Source organism: Nelumbo lutea, chromosome 1 (assembly GCF_056320005.1).
Source record: "Nelumbo lutea isolate HS-2025 chromosome 1, American lotus-T2T, whole genome shotgun sequence".
Classification (NCBI taxonomy): domain Eukaryota; kingdom Viridiplantae; phylum Streptophyta; class Magnoliopsida; order Proteales; family Nelumbonaceae; genus Nelumbo; species Nelumbo lutea.
In genome coordinates this window covers 184539204-184555816 of record NC_142684.1, presented here as the reverse complement: position 1 = coordinate 184555816, position 16613 = coordinate 184539204, and the positions used below count along the sequence as shown (strand labels likewise).

General features: G+C 36.2%; 1 protein-coding gene across 1 annotated transcript; it reads right to left on the bottom strand.

Moving 5' to 3' along the window:
* Positions 1-6263: 6263 nt before the first annotated feature.
* MAKR6 (membrane-associated kinase regulator) lies at positions 6264-7381 on the bottom strand. Its single transcript, XM_088966470.1, has 2 exons — positions 6646-7381; positions 6264-6564 (listed from the first exon to the last, which is right to left on the bottom strand). Exons 1-2 carry the CDS (start codon positions 7313-7315, stop codon positions 6557-6559), a joined length of 678 nt encoding a protein of 225 aa, XP_088822596.1. The 5' UTR covers positions 7316-7381; the 3' UTR covers positions 6264-6556.
* Positions 7382-16613: the final 9232 nt, after the last annotated feature.

Here is a 16613-nt window from a genome sequence, read left to right as displayed (position 1 = left end):
TGTATGTCGCAAAGCTGGCCGAGCTATGCTAACATGACCAGGGTGACCGGGTGATAACTGGGCAGCCACGTATCTCTCAGGACTAGCTGAACGATGACCCGAATAGCTACCAAAATTAAATGGTCGGCCATTCTTATATATAAGACAACTTGGTAAGGTCTTAATGGTGGGCCAGCAATTTAATGATATGGATTAAATGGGTCAACTTAACATATCAAAAATTAAATATAAAAATAAAAAATTACAAAAAATATAGAAATTTATAAAAAAAAAAAAAATTGAGCGTATCTATGATTATATATTAGCGTGATAAATGAAAATTATTGCTATTAATGAAGGAATCGATAGAAAAATACAAAAGAGATGGAGAAAATATAATTAATATCCAAGTCATGACCCACTTACGGGTCAAACAGTTGTGCAGTTTAAGCTTGCGAGTGAAACACATCAAAAATCTGGTTGGGTGATGGGTTGACTACTCCGACCATTTGGTTCAACTGCGAATTGAAAATATTGAAAAAGTGAGAATGACTTGACGAGTGCACCAATGCATCTCTTATTTTTCTTCTAAATGATGACAATGACATGCATCTAGCATCCATAATGATTTGAGAGCCGATTTCCTTGAATTGCGGCCATACATTGTGAGAATGAACGGTTACGATATATTATGAGAAAGTGAATGAGAAATCCGGGTTGCTTAATAACAACTAATTAGATTTCTATTTTGAAGCTAAAAAGCTTGATTATTACTATTTAGGTGGGGGGAGGGGGAAACAGTGTTCAAAGGATTGATGGCTGCAACAAGTAGAACATAGAAGAAGGTTTGGGGTCCCCCACAGCACAAGTAGCCCCAAATCTTGCTAAAAGAGAAAAACAAAGTGGTAGCGTAATGTAACATTTGGTGATGCTGCTTCTAGAGCAAGATCCAAGTATGATAACAAAAGGAAGTAGATAGAAACAGAGAGGTAATGCTGTCAACCCTGGCGTTTCTCCCAGCACATTTTGTCCATGTCCCCCTCTCTTGCGTGTTGCCATGTGACCAACTCCTTCTACCCTGCTCTCTAGCTATACATCCTCTGATCTTCCTACTGTTCTAATTATACATGCTCATTCATTTGTTTCTTTGTTTTCCTTGTTTTCTGTGTTTCTTTTAGAACCATAAAATAAAATAAAGAGATCCATATACGCTGTGCTTCAATAACAAGCTCTGCAACACCAATATCTTGAACAAGATATCAGCTCCCATGGATTGGCGATCACTGATCAGTGATCACTTCAACTTTATATCCCGTTGTTTTAGTATTTACCCAAGCTTATAGGGCTATTCTTCTTTTTTGTTTTAATTTTATTTCTTTTATAAATTAAGAAAGATAAAAGTTGAGATTTGAGAGCAATAAGGCCTTACCCAAAATGAAAAAGCACAACACCTGATCAGATCACCAAGCATAAAGTTGTAAAGTTGTCGCCTCCTAAGCTTTTCACACCTCTTTTTCTTTTTCTATATAGGTTAGACCTCCATCTTTTTTTCATTTCTTCCATCTACAATGTGAAAAGCCACTCCAAAACCACTAGTCCTAACGCTCAGTTTGGAACAAGTATAAATGTAAATACTAAAGTGTAAGATTATATTATTATATGTATTTATACTGCACTCTTTTCAAACTGAGCCTAAATCCCAATACAAAAATTTTAACCTAAAAATAGAAAAATATAATGTAAAGCAGGTAGACAGTTCAACCATCTGGGTAGGTTTTTTATCAAGTCAGCGGTTTTTAATTACCAAGTTTGAAATTAACTTGAACCAGAATTGTTGCCGGATGATGGTTTGACCGTTCAAGTCAATAACGGGTTGAAAACACTACGAAAGTGCTTTGAAAATGAAAGAAAAATAATAATAATAATAATAATCAGGGGCCTACTTTCCACATTATCACCAAACGTAAAACGTATCTGAATCTGTTCGATTAAGCAGTCCAAAATCAACTGTTGGACACTTGGCTACTTAAATGTCCCAAAAATAAATAAAGGGTTCACCTGGCCGGCGCTGAAGCGACCTTTGATCTCAAAGTTGCCCCATAAATAGAGGGCATATGGGGAACACATGGAGCCCTACTTTCTTTCTTTTCTTTGTGTGGACAAATCACAATCAACCTGGGGTCCCTAAACCATACCATGCTTCCCCATTCACATTCCTGGTCGTTTCTTAGAATTTCACTCTGAACGACTCGTCTAACTAGCAAACCGTTATACATAAAATACAACACATTATTGTGACATTAAGGTTGTGTTTGATTGTAGTGCAATTGTATTTGTACATGGGAGTGAAAATGAAAAAAAATATAAGTTCTTGTTTAATTTTGTTTATAATTTTACTTTATTCTGCTTCGTATCTCAATTTACTTCGTTTATATTATAACCAAACAAAATAAATTAAAAGTTAAAATAAAAATAGATTAGAATTTACACTCAAATCATTTGCATACTATGATTTTACATCAGTGCAAATTTATTTGCATTACAACCAAACACAGCCTAAGAGATTGTGAAGAAAACCCTCCCAAATGCCAAATTTTGTGATAAGGTTCAAAAATAAATATTTTTTGTCATTTATTTATTATATTCGTATATATGGTGTGAGTTGATGAATCGCTTTCATTGTGGTTCAAATCAATGCATTTCATTTACAATTTACAAAACTGATGACCCAGTAGTTGTGATAGTCACTCGGCACCCCTCCAAGTAAGAATCACACGAGTCGAACCCATGGAACTGTAGGCTCTCTACGATTAATCATGGGTCTTGCATTCAATTTACTCTGCCCCACCACAGATTCCTTGTAAGTAATACCAAAAAATAATTTGGCATTTTTTAATGAATGGTAGATAGACCCAAAGGAAAAGAGTTACATTCAGTAATTTATAACGATGGTGACATTAGGGTTAGGGGGTATCATGAATAAAATGACTGTAGCTTCATTTTTAAGTGATACATTTTGAACATAAATGGTTGTATATTTTTCTTCCATCAAGTTTGCGTGGGTGAATTCATATATTTAATGTGCACTATTCATTTTCAGCAAAGCTGGAAAATTAATGTTTTTAAAATTAGATCAGACCGGACGATCAGACCGAAAAAACTGGGGACTAGTCATTTAACAGGTTTCGTTTTATCCCAAAACTGCTGATTTGGGTGATTAAACCGCTAAACTGTTCAACCTAGGACGATCAAACAACCGAACCATCAAACCATTCATTTAGATTAGATGATTGAACCATTCAACCCAGGAACCAAAACCCAAAACTATTCTCTATCCCGTCTAGTTTTAAAAACCTAGTTGGAAATAGTTTATCATGTATAATACATGTATTTACTTCATCAGGTTAGTTGTTAGTGGTTTAAGTAGGTGAAGACTGGTCTTGGGATGATCCACACTCAAAAAAATTTGTAGGTGGTTAGAGTATAATTATATATATAAAGTTTTGTTTACTCCAACTCAAGCTTTAATTGCATAAAATTAAACACGTGTTTTAAAGCTAGCTAGCGAATTCATCTACTTACCAAGAAGGCTGAACCAATTCAAAAAAAAGTTTGCTTCTCTTCTCATTTCTTTTTCCATTGGCGTGTATTGAACCAAGAATGGTAGCCTGGGCTTTCCACCTAAAAGACGCTATCAACATTGCTTTCAAATACATAGCAACACATCTCTGACATAATTACCATCTCAAAGGTGAGCTCTGATAACTGATAAGCTCCCCACAAAACGTACCTCACAGGTGCCTCACATGTACCTTCACCCGTGTGTTGGGAATATTTTCTGCAATTGTCAACGGAGAATGTTCCCAATGCAAGGTTGGATGCGCATTCTGTGGGGAGCCCATGCCAATTTCGTGGAAGTATGACTTAAGGTTCTTAAAACTAAATTGGACAGGGAACCATTTTAGGTCTGGTTTCTGGGTCGAACGGTCCGATTGTCCGATTCAAACGAACAGCCCGACAGAAAATTTAAAATTTTAAAAAATATAAAAAACAACCAAAAACCATTCTGAAGTCAAATAATTTGACAGTCTAATCGTTAAATCAGCAATTCACTAACCAAATGAACGATTTTTAGTCAAAAAGCAAATTTGAAATTAAAGGAAACCGGTCAAATAACCTATTCCTTATTTTTCCGATCCTGTTTTAAAAACATTGATATGACCCATCAATCAGTATGAATTATATATTTGTGATGTGTGACTATAGATTATGTTGGAATGATAGCAGAGGGGACTCTCATGCAAAACACCAGTGGACCCGACCTTAACAAATGGAAGAAAAGCCCTCACACCTAATTCTTTTGTTATTTGCCAATTTATTTAGATTAGTGTCATTGGTGGACCTGACTGGTATTAAAGCTCATTTATATGAGTTAAACATATATTGGGTGAATTATATAAGCATTAGATATGTGGGGTGGAGCATATGTCAAGATCATCACCACATCTTCACCCAAAAAAAAAAGCCTTACTTGAAGGGTGTGCATCGTGACTAATTCCACAAGGTAAAATAACAACCTGAATTTATAGGTGTTTGGCATCGGTATTGGGAATATAGTTTTTTTTTTTTTTTTGAAAAATAGTGTTAATTTTTTGTTTGGAATCAGTATTGTTATATAGGTGTTTTTTGAGAAAATAGCACTGGCTTTATTTGGTATTAATGCTAAAAACAATACTTTTAACATTGATCTACATTATTCAACGTCTAAAATGATATCACATTGACATCCATCATTACACAGCTGGTAACAGCATACTATTTTCTCAAAAAATATTGAATTTAATGTTGCTCCATGCTACACTTTCCTGTTTTCCAAGATATGGTCTAAAACATTTTTTTTCCTGAAAAAATGATACCAAATAAGAGAGTATTATTTGAAACATCACTTTCTCTGATATGATGCTTAAATGGTGCCGTTTTCTCAAAAAAATGGCATCAATGCCAAGTACCCACTTCGAGTATTTTATTTTGTACGATCACCAACAACACTAACCTAGCCAGCTCCAAATCTGCTGAATCATGATGGACATTTGTATTAAACATATCATGTGAATATGCATGCTTTTCTTCTTCATTTAAGCTCCAAAACCACCCTCTCTCATTTCCCATCTCATGTGTTAATTAACTTTTAATGTTAACTTAGCTCTCTATATCCCTTCTTCACTTCTTTGTTGAGGGAAAAAATGAAAACCACTTGGGGCTGCAGAAACAGAGACGGAGGTAGGTTTCCACTTTCGAGGCACCTGGCGAATGGACAATGTTTCAAGAAAAATGACCACAAACTCAAATGCCGTACTATTTGGTAGGATTGAATTGATTGAATATTTGGTTGTTTATACTTCATATTATCTTGCTCTTTTGGGTTTTGGCGCAATACAGCTGTTTGCTCTTGAAGAGTCAAGACCGTTGAGAAAGCTTAGAAGGGGATTGGTGCTATTTCAGTGTTGCTGACACGAAACACATGAGGGAACTTTCTTGACACCTAGCACAGTACTGCAGCAATAATGAAGGCCAGAAGTTGAACCCCAATAGGTTGAATCTTTGATGTTTGAATTCATACAATTATTGCATTGGCACCTGCTCTGCCTCTGCTCTGGCTGAAGCCATCCATCACTCCGAGTACCCCAAATCTTCATATCTTCCAGTTGGGTGTCAAACCATTTGACAGACATTCTTCCTAGAAGCCGTACCAGATTGTATAGGGTACCATTACCTAGGCTTTCAGTTTCAGCTGGTTCTTAAAACCCTAATAATGTCAAACAGACCAATCCCTAAAACCCTAATGAAATGTTGCGCAAATTTATTGCAATTTCATATCTTAATTAATCTACTTAATGTTGAGTTGATATGGTCACAGTCATAGGTGATCATTAAATCTTCCCTGTTTACCAACATTAAAAGAGTGATATTAGCAAGGATTTATCATAAAAACAGTAGCCAGAAAGACAAAAAAAAAAAACTCCTAAGACAAATTAATAATTCCTATTACCATTAACGGGTATGTCTTTGTCCTTTCTCAGGAATATATGATAAGCCCAACCAAGTTCCAACCGCCGCACCAATAACTTATTCTAATCCTCCACAACAACCATAATCCGTAGTTGATCTCCCATCTTCAAGGGTCGACCTCTTTCTTTCTTATTTCTCAACCATTATTTGCAATGATAATCATAATAACAGAGATGCACATTGGAAGTTGCCCTTCCCCTAAACCAGACCCAGAATACAGAACAAATTATTTTTTATTAATTTGTATTTTTTCTAAAAATATCTTTGAATATAAGAATTTTCATGGCTGATCTGCCACCAAGTTTCTTAAAGCTTAAAGGGCGAAGGTGGAAGGTTTACATGATCGATCATCCAAACAGGAAAGGGAAAAGGTAAAAAAAAGAGACAAAAACAAGGAGCGCGAATGTAAAGGGAGTTAAATCATCTTGCATTCACAAACCCTCTTCTCCTTGTGTCTCTCCTTCTCTTTTATTTTTCTTTCTCCTCTTCGTCTGTCCAAATTGATCTCTCATTTTTCTGCAAATAACGAAACAGTAATTAGAAGAAATTAATAATTATTAACCCAAAAAAAAGGAAAAAAAATAACTTTGGACGTACCGATTGACTTTTTGCAGTGGAGAACTGCTTCGTGAATCGAACTCTCAATGGCACACCAATCACCGGTGGAATAAGCAGTACTTGCTCGCGGAGACGTTGTTAGTTGCGACGATTCATCCCAGCTTCTGACAAAAGGTCGTACTCTCGCGTCGTTAGTTTCCGGTCTTCTGGCGTCTAATCTCAAGACCCGTAGCTTCCTATACAAGGGTCTGAGGAAACCCATGTATTTCTGGAAAATGGTTCTCGATGATCGTCGCCACCTTCTGAAAAGAGGAGAGCGACTCCGATTGCTCGAAATCAGGAGCTTCGACGGCTCCGAGGAGGAGATGAGCGGCGTCGGAGCAGAATCGACGGAGGCAGCAAAAGCCTCCGTCTTGAATGAGTTGCGGAAGAGAGGCAAGAGAAGGCCGTTGGAGAAGAGCTCGTCGGCGTCAACCAGATCACCGTGGGGAGATTGAGAAACGGGAAAGCCGAAATTGAAATCCTGGGCGTCTCCTAGGAATCTCTTAGAAGGTGTCAACTTGGGGTCCATCTCTATGAAGGAGGAGGCCTCGTCGGAAGCATCGAGATAGGCCCTGAAAGAATCGCCGAGGCTTTCGTACGAGGGTTTTAGGTTTATTAACCAGCTGTAGGAGAAGCCATCAATGGACAGAGGTTGTGAGCCTTCCATTGTGACTGAGATTCTCTGACACAGAGATGAGATGGCTGGGTATCTGGGTATTGAATGAACTGCTAATTATATATATATATATATATATATATATATATATATATATATATATATATATATTTTTATAATAAGATTTAGAAGGAAAATAGATACACATTCACTATTGAGGATGAAATACAGATTCAGATACTCCAAAAGTAGGATTATATGAGCTTTACCTAAAAAAGTTGGATTTTATGGGCAATTACCAGGCCTCCCTATTCCCTTCACATGTGAATTGTGGGCCCAAATTAAAAGGTTTGCGTTTGATTGTTTTGAATCTGGATTTTCTCCTCGTACCCACCTCACAAAGTCACAATATTTGCAGTCGTGCATTAGAAATATTTTTTTTTGGAAGAAAACATATAAATATAGAAGATGTTTATGATGTATGGCTAAAACATATTGTGAAATAATTTTTCTTTTACATAATTTTGTATAATTTTTCTTACCTTTTCCCTTTTTTTATCCTTACTTTTTCTTCAAACCAAACACAGTCTTAAAAGAACCAAACCAATTCAGTTACTCTAAGAGATGACCCCACAAGAGCAACATCTTGCTCATGTTGATTTTTGAAAAAGGGAATGTCCAATGCAGGACGCATGGAATGAAGGGTCATAGTCTACTTGGTACATGGGACATGTAATCCTCTGAATCTTTTAACTCTGACGAGGCAGAGAGAGATGTATATATGGATGATTCAATGGAATATAGATTGATGGACAAGGGCACCACCATTGTCCGTTGCAGCATTCCTTTTTCTTTTTTCCAATTTTCACTTTCCAGCCTTGTAAGCTGTAAATTAATATACTAGACAGACATGATTTTGGTTTATCCACACTCTTCTAGACGGACAAGGTTGAGATGATGTAGCATCCCGGAATGGGCTAGTTCATTATTAGGTCCAAATTTGCCAAGTCAGCCAGCTCTCTGCATTATTAGGAGTTCGAATCTGCTCCTCACACTGACCGCATAGTATGTTTCAACCGCACATTGCTTGTATGTTATCATTCATATAAGATGTTCTCAATACACAGTGGAATGTGATTGTGAGGTTGCTCTATGAGGACTAAATATCAATTTCATTATTAGTTCTTGCCATTTGTTTATTTAAGGATGAACATTAGTGCTGCTTCTTTTTGTTTGGAAACAGATTCTTGGAGCAGGGTTTTTAGTGGTACAGGGGTAGGGGTTAGGGACACAATAGAGTGTACATGAGCCCCACTAACCATACCATTGAGACCTTATGGTTTCATGAGATTGATCACATGGCCCCTAATTTGGAGGGGTGCTGAATGACCATCTCAACTATTGAGTCATTGTTGAACGAATTGGTTTTTAGCCACTTGGTAGAAGACTGTCATAGTGTTTGGTAAGGTGATTTTCATCACTGTTTTTTATGTATGTGTTGACAGGCACCACAGGATACACATCAGTCAACCGGGGGAAACAGTTCACCAATGTATGAAATGCCAAATTTGGTGCTTCATGCATCAGTGGGGTCCCGATTTTTTAATAATCAGTTGAACCAAACAATGAGATATATGGGCATTTGTTGAAACACCTATGTGGATCCAGCGTGGCACTGTTTTTTTCAAAAAACGGTCACGATTCCAAACATCCCTTATAATGTGATCATATTCACCAATGAAAAACATTATATATATATATATATATATATATATATATATATATATATATATATATGTATATGTATGTATATATGTTGTACGTCAACCCTCCTTTTGCTCCAATAACCTTAACCTGCTTTGTGATTCAGCCTGCCTTTATTTCTACTAAGAAAATAAAAAGATTGGTTTTGATTGGAAAGCGGGGAGAGAGAAAAAAAAAAAGTTGAGCATTATTTGTTGGATTAAATGGGTTCACGTGTCAAGTGCACTTGTTGATCCGTCATATTAAAGCCTCTTTGATTATTCCCTGTATAACTTTTCTTTTTGTTTTTTCCCCCTAAAATCAGATGATGGGGATGGGTTGGGTAGATAAGTCAGTAGCAAAGAAAGATTATCCACCCAGGAATTTTACAACTGACGGTTTAGGTAGGAGGCTGCCCTAAAACCAGTCGACCGTATAATCCCCACCATGTAGCAAAAGAAAGACCCTCTTTGATTTTTCTGGCAAGCTTTTCACTTCCTAACTACATCTCAGTTCTCACAGTGCTCATGGACCCCACATGGGAACTAAACATGCGACCCCTCTGGACTCTGGAGTCTGGAGTGGAGCCTTTTCCCGAAAACAGTCTTGAGTTGAGTTGGGCTCATCACGGCCCCCACGAGACTCTCCAGATGGGTCTCGCAAATTCCAAAATGATAGAGACGAAGATCCATCTTAGCAGATAGATAGGGTTAAAACAGTGATCCCACTTCTGACGCCATATTCCTAACTGCTGAGACACCAGGCTCGAATAAGATACCTACCCAACAACTTTAATCCGCACTAAATGGTGCTCTAGAAATACTTGTATAATACATTAAGCTTGTTGATATAAGAATTTGTAAACTTGAAAATAGTCACCATCACCATCACCATCATCATCATCTAAGCCTTTATCTCCATAAGCCCGAATTTGTCGAAAGTGAAAAGCATGTGAACATGCTGAGAGTGTAATACTCAGATGCTCTGCTCATCAAGAACATCTCCCATATTTGTATGTTTCCAAGGTGCTGCTGAATGCTGTGCTCTCAATGTATTCATACACTTTTTTTTTAAGCAGATCTTGTCTCTATTTAACCTATCAGGGTTGGTTACATGAATCCTGTTTCATCATTCCATTCTGTTCAAGACCATATCCATTGTTAAATTATAAATACTCAAAAGGGTATTTTACAATGTGTGTGGTTTTGCTTTCTAAAGCAAAAATAACTACCATGTCAACTAAAACCAAAAATCATTTCTTCCGAATCGGGCTTTACTCCTCACAGAATGCTCCCCACGATTTACATGTTGTGAGGTTGGTGCGGAGAGCCCTCTGTGAAAAGCAGATCAATACTCATTTCTTACTGCTTAACCCATCCATTTGGTCTGTCCCTAATTCCTCTAGCCCCTTCTACTTTCAATATATCACTTCTTCTTACATATATGATTTTTTTGGTCGAAACTTTAGATGGTTTTCTATGCATGAAGGTAACCAACATCTTGAGCTTCAAAATAAATACTAATTAATATTATGTTAGTAAGATAACCCCACCTTTTGGTTGGAATTTTGGAGCATATGTATTTCTCCTTTTTTAGGTCATACTACTTTAACATAAGAAATAATTGAATAATCACCCCAACTGAAAGATGACATATAGCAAACAGCACACTTAAATTTATCCACTCATTGCAGAAGAGTAATCAAGGGAGAGCAAATTAGCTCTGGTTACTCAAGAATCCATGAAGTGTCTGTGTACTAAATTAAACCAGAAATCATTTCTTTCGAATCGGGATTATTGACGCTCCATGGATTCTTGAGTAACGCTATGTCAATGGTTAATCCCAGATTTAAAATACTTTTCCAGTATCATTGAAATCCCCTTCAATGTGTACATAAACAAGCAATAAAGGAAAAAGATGTGGCCCAAAAGTATTACTCAAGAATCCATGGAGTGTCAATAAACAAAGCGTGTCTGACATGAACACTTCATCCATTTATAAGATTGAATGCAACACGGCAAATTACATTGTTCATGACATGTTACGCATGTAACATTGTAGTTTATGCTCATGACCAAAACCCACAAACTGGACATTGTTGTTGCAGGTTATATTAAGTGGCTTGCGCACAGCGGCACAGCTGCTAATAAGATAGACAATTAGCCAATTAGGACCCATTTGGGAGGGCAGAACTGAAGATTCAGTTAAAAGCTGGTTCAACTGCTTTCTAGAGTTCCGGATAAATTATTTAAGGAGGTTCAAGTGGACAGTCCTAAAAATGACTGACTATTTGCCTTCAAAAAAAATGACTGACTACTGACAGTCGATTTGGGCTGTCTGGGCTTATTTACTAAACATCAAGGTTTTTTAAAACCGACCGGGAGATTGAATCGGTCAGGGGTCCAGTTCGTGAGTCGAACGGTTGGCCCGTTTTGACAAAAAAATAAAAATTGATCAAAACCGTTGAACAGTTCGAACGATTCAACTGCCCGGATCAATAATTTGTTGACTAAATCAATGTTTTTTTTTACAAAAATCCGATTTACGAGAAAAACAGAACCGATCACCTGATCGATTCCCAATTTTTTCGGTCTGACCGTCTGGCCTGGTCAAATTTTGAAAACCATGCTAAACATAACTTATTGGTTGTCAGTGTGGAGCCTACCTCAGAAAGCCAAAAGCTGCTGAACAACCCTCCCGAACAGGCACTTAATTAGTAGGGATGTCAATAGAACGGGTTAATTGGGTGGGTAACCCACCCTGTCCTGCTTGGATGGTTTCCACCCGTGAAATGTCAACCATCACTGATGTGGGTCAGGCTCAGGTTATGGTTTGTCCCAGAATTGATGGGAGCCTCATGCACTGGGCTGCCCTTTATTAACTTAATAATGTTCTGAAAATTTGGAAGAAATAAATCCATCCAAAATATCATGCATATATGAGATGTGGTCGTCTTTGTTTAAAAACAATTTTTTGTAAAAAAATTACAATTTGTAAAATTTCAGTGTTATTTAAAACCACCATAGATATCAAGTGCTTTTTTTTTTTTTCATTTGGGTAAATTGCTGAAACCTCTCCCCTAAAGCCTCTGGCCATTGTTGAAACCTCTCTTGAACTTTCTAACACAATTGCAAGTAGACCCCTTCTTTTAGAATCATCTAACAAGAGGCATGGAAATGTCCAAAATGTCATGCAATTACTATTAAGGCTGATTTCTACAAAAAAAAAGAAACAATACAAACTTTATAAACAACAAAAAATAGATATTTTAAAGTTGCAGTTTATACATTTGAGCGATTAATATGGAGGGAAAAATCAGAAAATAAATCAATTTCAGAAATGAGATTGGAAATATTTTGTCTAGCCATTCATATGAAGAGAAATTTTGGAAAATAAACATTTTGGTTAAAATAAATGCGTATGTATTTTGAACATTTTCATGTCACTTTTTAGAGGATTTTAACAAGAGAGGTTTACTTGCAATTATGTCAAAAAGTTCAGAGGAGGTGATTACAATTACCAAACTTCAGAGGAGGATTTAACAACACGGGGAGTTTAGCAACTTACCCTTTTATTTTTAACCATATTATTTTTATTTATTATATTTTTAGTTATAATTTTCACCCTTTATCTTGCCCTACCATGTGCCCCGCTATTGTCCCAACTCTATTGATGAGATGGGTTGGTTCTTCAACCCATGCACCTGATAATTTTGTCTCCAGCCAATCCACACTCCAACCTGATCGATTAACACCCTTAATAAATACAAGTGATACAATTAATGCCATAAATGTTAAAAATTTAAAATCAGCCCAAATTTTACATATGCACACAGGAATGAAATGGAATGGCAAAGGAATAGAACTATTAAACTGATCGCTAAGGCTATTTTTGGTTTGAAAGAAAAAGTAGGGAAAGGAAGGAAAACCTTAACAAATCTTGTATAGGTTTTCTTGCATTTCCCTTCCTTTCCCTACTCTTTCCTTCAAACCAAACATAGCGTGAATACTCTCTAATATCTAATATGTATGTTTTTATTTTTAAAAGAAAAACAACTGCTACATTATCAGATTCTTATTATTTTTCTGATGTAGCAGTTTTTTTTTTTTTTTTTGAAAAATAAAACCATATGTACTAGCACGTGACAAATGGGACTGTAGTCCTTGACTCCATGATTTTCACCCGTATGTTTATCGTGTGAAAAGACTAATCAGTGGCTTAAAAAAAACAAGACTAGTCATTAGTAGGGGTGTCTATTGGACCAGATTTGGTCCAATTACAGATAGACTAGGTTCAATCCAATCCAATGAATACTCTGGATCATTTTGGACCGTTCAATCTGTTTAAATTGGTTTTAATTTAGATTGGTGTTAATCCAAACCTGGTCCATTGACACCTTTATTCTTATCTTCTATCAATGGACCGGATATTGATTGAATCCAACCCATCTAATATAAATCTAGATGGACCAGGTCCAATCCAACTCAATGAATACTTTGGACCATTAAGTCTAGCTGGTCCATTTAAATATATTTTATTGGTCCATCCAAATTGATTTTGGTTTGGATGGGGTCCAACCCAAAGCTGGACCATTGAACCCTAGTCATTAGCTACATGATTGGGAAAGCCATATAGCTTTAACTGCATTAATATGGAATTGGAATTATATAGAAAAGGATTTTGAACAATGAAAATATCAGGCATTACAGCTTACAGCAAGAAATATCTATTTGGTTGCAAATGTTTTCAGTATTATATCATAAACTTTATTTTACACCCTAATTTACAAGCAGTTAAAAGTCTCACAATTTAGAAAAAAAATGTATTTCCACAAAAGAAAATCGAAAATTTCATGACAGATGTAGATAAAGGCAAATTCTGATCAAGATAATGACTTTCCATTTTTCTATAGGTAGATAAAGACAAAACATGGAAAAATAAATTTGTGAAAAAGACCTACTTACCCATCTTGGTTACTAGTAACTAGCACAAGATAATGCAGGCTGAAATGGAATTTTAAAAACCCGAATCCTATCATTTAACCAGTACTCTTTCAGTTAAATGGTCATAAATTGCTTACATGCTAGATTAACCTGATCAGGACCTTCTTAGATAGCAAATGAAAAATCAGCCCAATAACATTAAAATCCTTGGAAATGGATGAGCTTTAACCCTTACAACTTAAAAAGTAATGAGCCTAACAGGCACCCAAAATTCCAAGAAAAAAATTAATAATTACTCCTACCCTAATCAAAATATTATGACTCTTGACTCTACATGTCCACATCACAAAACAATTTCACCAAAAAGCTTGAAGGTAGAAGCTTCCAGGAAAAAAATTCAAAACAAGGGAGAGTATAGAGCATAGAACCATCCAGAATAGGCATTGAGCATATGTTTAATTTAATGGATAGTACGGAGTGACCATTTCCTTCAATGTCCTCTGGTTATATGGAATGGAAAACAAGTCTTAAAAAAAATAAAAAAATAAAACCCTTCTACAATTTACAAATGAAAAGCGACAAAATGATGCCCAAATCCCAATCTGAATATCAGACCACTCTTTTATATATCAATTGATTCTTTTGGAACGGAAATCTTCGGGTTTTTTCACATCCACTGATGGTTTGAGTGGTTGTGGGTTTAAAATTCTGAAGATTTTAAAAGCCACCAAGGTTTAGGAGGGGGACAAGTCTTTTTCGTTCAAAATCGTAGTAATTGTTTACCATAAATAACAACAAAAATTATTGTTGTTAGTGTTCGAAAGAATAAAAAAGCAGACAACGGACCATGAAATGGTCGAAGAGTTATGGACAATGGCCAGGGTTATGGCTCTATAGGGACAAGAATCAGAAATGGAAAATGACTTGAAGCCGATTGGTCCCTTATCCGATCCTTTTGTATGTACACGTACTTAAAATTAATTTTAGGGGAAGTGATTCATTTGCTTCCACGTAAGCATTGTGTTCAAAAAATAGCTAACACGTTTATGACAAATAAATAAATAATAAACCAATGAGTAACATTTATTTGTTTACACTTTCCACTATATGCGAGCCAAGCTACTAGCGAGCTATTTGAGCTTGATTTACTAAATACTCAAACTCAACTCAGATAATCAAAGTTCAAATCGAGTTCAAGCTCAGCAAGACAGCAATACCCAACTTAAGTTGCTTCTAAGCTTAATTGAACTTATAATAAAATATTAATTCTTTAATATGTTTTTATTTATTATATAATAAATAAATTTATATCGAATTTCATAATATATTTTATTTATAATAACTTTAATATCAATTTATTTACAATCAACTCAAGTCAAGCCGAGCTTGAATATCTCACAAGTATAAACTAGAGTCGAGTTCCAGTGGAAAACTTGAAACTCATCGAGAATGAATGGAGTTTTGAGCTTTTAAGTTTTTGAGTTGAGTCAAGCTCAACTGCTCAAGTAACCTAGCCTCAACTCGACTTGGCTTCATTCCACCCCTAGTTTCCATAGAATGCTGGACATTTAGGTTATGTTTGGTGGTTTGAAGGAAAAAATAGGAAAAATAAAGGAAAAGTAAGAAAATCTATAAAAGATTTGTAATAGTTTCCCCAACTTTCCTTTTCCTTTCTCTACTTTTTCCTTCAAACCATACATAGCTCTATAGTTTTGCTTCATTACACCCCTAGTTTCCACATAATGCAGGACATTTATAATTTTGAGACGTAACATGACAAATTATCTGATACCACTAATACCATCAATCCAATCAGGTTTATCTGGATTTTCCACTTGAATGGGGGCACAACCCACGAGAGATGACTGACAAAGTGTGAGAATACAAATTGGAATCTGAAAGCATCCATGTGCCAAGCTCGTTTGGATTTTCCTCCTAAACACGGACTACCCACAGAAGATGGTAAAATCTTGGGCTGACAGGTGTGTGAGAACACAAGTTGGAATCTGAAGCGGCCACTTCATGCAAAACATGCCAAACGTTAGGTCTGTGTAAGTCTACCCCTCCCAAGACCCAGATGGATGGATAATGGCCTTCTTTTACAAAGAGAACAACCCACAAAAGAGACTTATTAGGCTGATATTTCTGTTCAACAACCGACCAAAGGGGTGCAACTTGGCTGGTCCCAACTCCCAACCCAAACCCCTAAATATATTTTCTACTTTCCAAACATCATGTATTTTTTGAACATAACCAATTAAGTTGCTCGGCTTAAAAAGCAGAAATATTAATATTTCAAGGAATTTTCTAAACCGCATCTTGAAAAAAGGGACATGAATCGGACTTGGCATGTTGGAATCACCTAGAAGTAGAACTAAGAAGTCAACTCAATAGAACACGAGTTAACCTTGCAATTAAATGAACTACACCTACTGTGGAATTCAGTAGGTACATTGAGCTTGTTTCTTGTGCTTGTGATTGAATACCTGCTCCTTGGTCTAAAAGCCAAATGACCAAAGTGAGACCCTCAATCAAATACCTAGAAGCAATATTTCATTTTTGGGTATATGCCCAATGAAGAACAAAGGGGAAAATGAAAGAATGAGTTACAACGGAGAGGAGGCGGGTGGGTTCACCTTTAACATTTTGTCGCCAATGCCAGG